At 32.0% G+C, this 2,703-nt stretch overlaps 1 protein-coding gene across 1 annotated transcript; it reads right to left on the reverse strand.

Moving 5' to 3' along the window:
• Positions 1–1,250: 1,250 nt before the first annotated feature.
• Positions 1,251–1,739, reverse strand: LOC149570349 (uncharacterized). Its single transcript, XM_089817150.1, has one exon. The coding sequence runs from the start codon at positions 1,737–1,739 to the stop codon at positions 1,251–1,253; it is 489 nt and encodes a 162-aa protein (XP_089673276.1).
• Positions 1,740–2,703: the final 964 nt, after the last annotated feature.

Here is a 2,703-nt window from a genome sequence, read left to right on the forward strand (position 1 = left end):
TTCAGCAATATGTTGTTGTCACCGAAATATCATACATGGAAGCCTTGATTTTGATATCTTGATTTTTTAATTTTCTGTGGTTATTTTATGCAGAGCAAATAAGACTCACACTAGAAGAGTTGATTTCAAAAATCATGGCAAATCTTGATGTTGCCATGGCATTTCAGAATTCAAAAGTTCAAGTTGCCATAATGGATGTAAGTTTACTGGTGAATATGTAGTGTCTTTTAAAAGTATTTACCAAGGCACAGTATTTGAGATTAGATTCATTACTTATGGATGTTATTCTCCATGATTTTTAGTGCTCGCAAAACCCTATGAGTATAACAAAATACCAAAATGATAAAGAGGTGGTTTTCTATTCTTTCATTCTTAATATTAATTTAGAATTTTGTTGCTCTAATTTTCTTAGTAGTTTATTTTGAAAAAGTAAAGTGTAGATAGAGGAATGGAAGAGCTACATTGTAATTCAAATTTTTTTCCCCAAAGAAAAGACCTTTTGTTTTCTACAACCTTTGCATTTTTGTCTTGTTATGCTTCTTTAATGTTGTGTCTCATTGATTTCCTTCAATATTGATTATTACATTTCAAAGATCATAAAATTGGAGATGAAGAAATTGTAAGGGAAAATTTTTGCAACACACCATCAAAGGCTAGAACACCCCATATGTCCAAAAGTATATTTTTTGCCATTGAAAATTTAAATATTGAATCTCTAAGAATGGATGGTATATGTTGTTAAGAGGAACAATTGCCTGATCAACTATATGTTAGAGATGTACTTGTTGCTTTTGGTTTCATTGGGATTCTAATACAATTTTTGCTAGATGGCATTCCCCCAAAAATCCATTGGATCCCCATTTTTTTGGCAAGTTAGAAGGTTTTTATAAGGACATGACACCATCTAAAATTTTGTATAAGGATCCCCATTAATAATTGTTTCTTACCAGTTCTATTTTATATTGTAGATATGCCATGAATTTGAGAGATTTATCACTTATTTAACAGACTTAAATGTGGTTGTATCCTATGGAAGGGTAAATATTAAATTCCATAAAGCATTGATAAAAAATGAGTGTCCACACATAGTGTTGGGTACTCCTAGAAGGATACTTGCTCTAGCAAGGGAAGAAAATTTGAGTCTCAAAAATTGTCAAAGCCAGAGATGGACTTTTAGATATTTTCCCTCTCTTACTTAGTACTTTGACTATGTACATACTCTAGAGCTAAAGACCTTGGGAAGTTTGAGCTCAAACTTCATTCACAAATCCCAAGTTAATAATTCCCCAAGAAGTTTTAGGCAATGTCTTTTTCTTGGCCTTGTCAAGCATAACTCTACCCCAAGAAATCCAAGCTTCCCAACTTGCTCTTTTGTCCCAATTTGTTCCCCATTCCAAAAGTAGCTTCAAGCCCATCTTATCCTCCTCCTCTACTTCCACATATTTCTTTGCAGATAGATAAATTTGAGCCACAACCAAATGAGGCTCTCCAATAAATGGATTGAAAATAGAGGACTTCAACAAAAGAGCCTTTGCTTCCTCAGTTTTATCTTCCCTCTTAAATATAACTTCCCAGTACAAATCTCTTGCCTGAATCTCATCCAAGGAATTGAAAATAGTCCTACAGTTATTAAACATCAGAGGAATGGTAAGCTCAATGTGTTTAAACCCAAATTTCTTATCAACATCTTTTCTGAAAATCTTTTCCTCCCTTGCAATCAAAGTATAGAGGGGCCCCATTCTAGAGACAACCTTCATCCAAAGACCTAGTTTTCCATCACTAGGCCACAAAGCCTTCCATTTATTTCCTTTAGACTCCAAAATTCCATACTTATTATCTACAAAAAATCCATATAACCAAACATCTAATCACTCAAATCAGCCATGGTTAAGAGCAAAAATAGAGCTATTGATATCCTTAGTACTATCAAATCATCTCCAATTCTAAAATGCTTAACCACAATTCCCTTTGGATGAAAAACTTGGTGCAATTTTTAACTTGGTCCACATTGGTTTATATTCCCATATAAGGAAAATTTATCTTGTGTTCTTATGGTTGCTTTGTTGAGAAACCTATTAAGGGGAAAAGTTTTAAAAATTGGCATAGTTTTAATAAATCTTGCTTTTGTATTTTTAAATTGTAGAAAGAAATAACTTGTAAGTAAATAAACAAAATTTAAAAAACAAAATTTATTTAATGGTCAATTTTGAATTGATAGGTAATGAAAATATTGTAAACAATTTCAGTTCATTGTACTCTGTAACTAGTTTCACATGTTTTATATTGTTAAAACCAATTTTTCATCAACCATTTGATTTTTGAAAGTAAGAAAAACATAATATTTGTTTTGATTAATAAAAATTATGACAAGTATCACAAAAGTGAGTCTGCATACAAGCCCTATATGTTTTGAGATTTGACTTATGTTATGTCTTTTCTAAGCATCCTATTCATTTTAGGTCATGCTAAATTGATAACTTTAATACTGAAGTGTCAGATGTATCTATCACTACCCTAGATTTTCAATTGTAGAAGGCCTATCCACTATGAGAACTTATCACTATTGATGAACAATAATGAAATCCTATGTTAAAGTGAGAAATTGATTATAGATGCAGCAACTGCACCTTGTCCAAAAAGCAAGGAATCTCCTAGCACTTGGTGGACAAGCACTTTAGTTATCCTTGAAGAAAGGACAAGGAG

This window comes from Cupressus sempervirens, chromosome 3, assembly GCF_028749045.1.
Source record: "Cupressus sempervirens isolate cs-2001-9-10 chromosome 3, ASM2874904v1, whole genome shotgun sequence".
Lineage (NCBI taxonomy): Eukaryota > Viridiplantae > Streptophyta > Pinopsida > Cupressales > Cupressaceae > Cupressus > Cupressus sempervirens.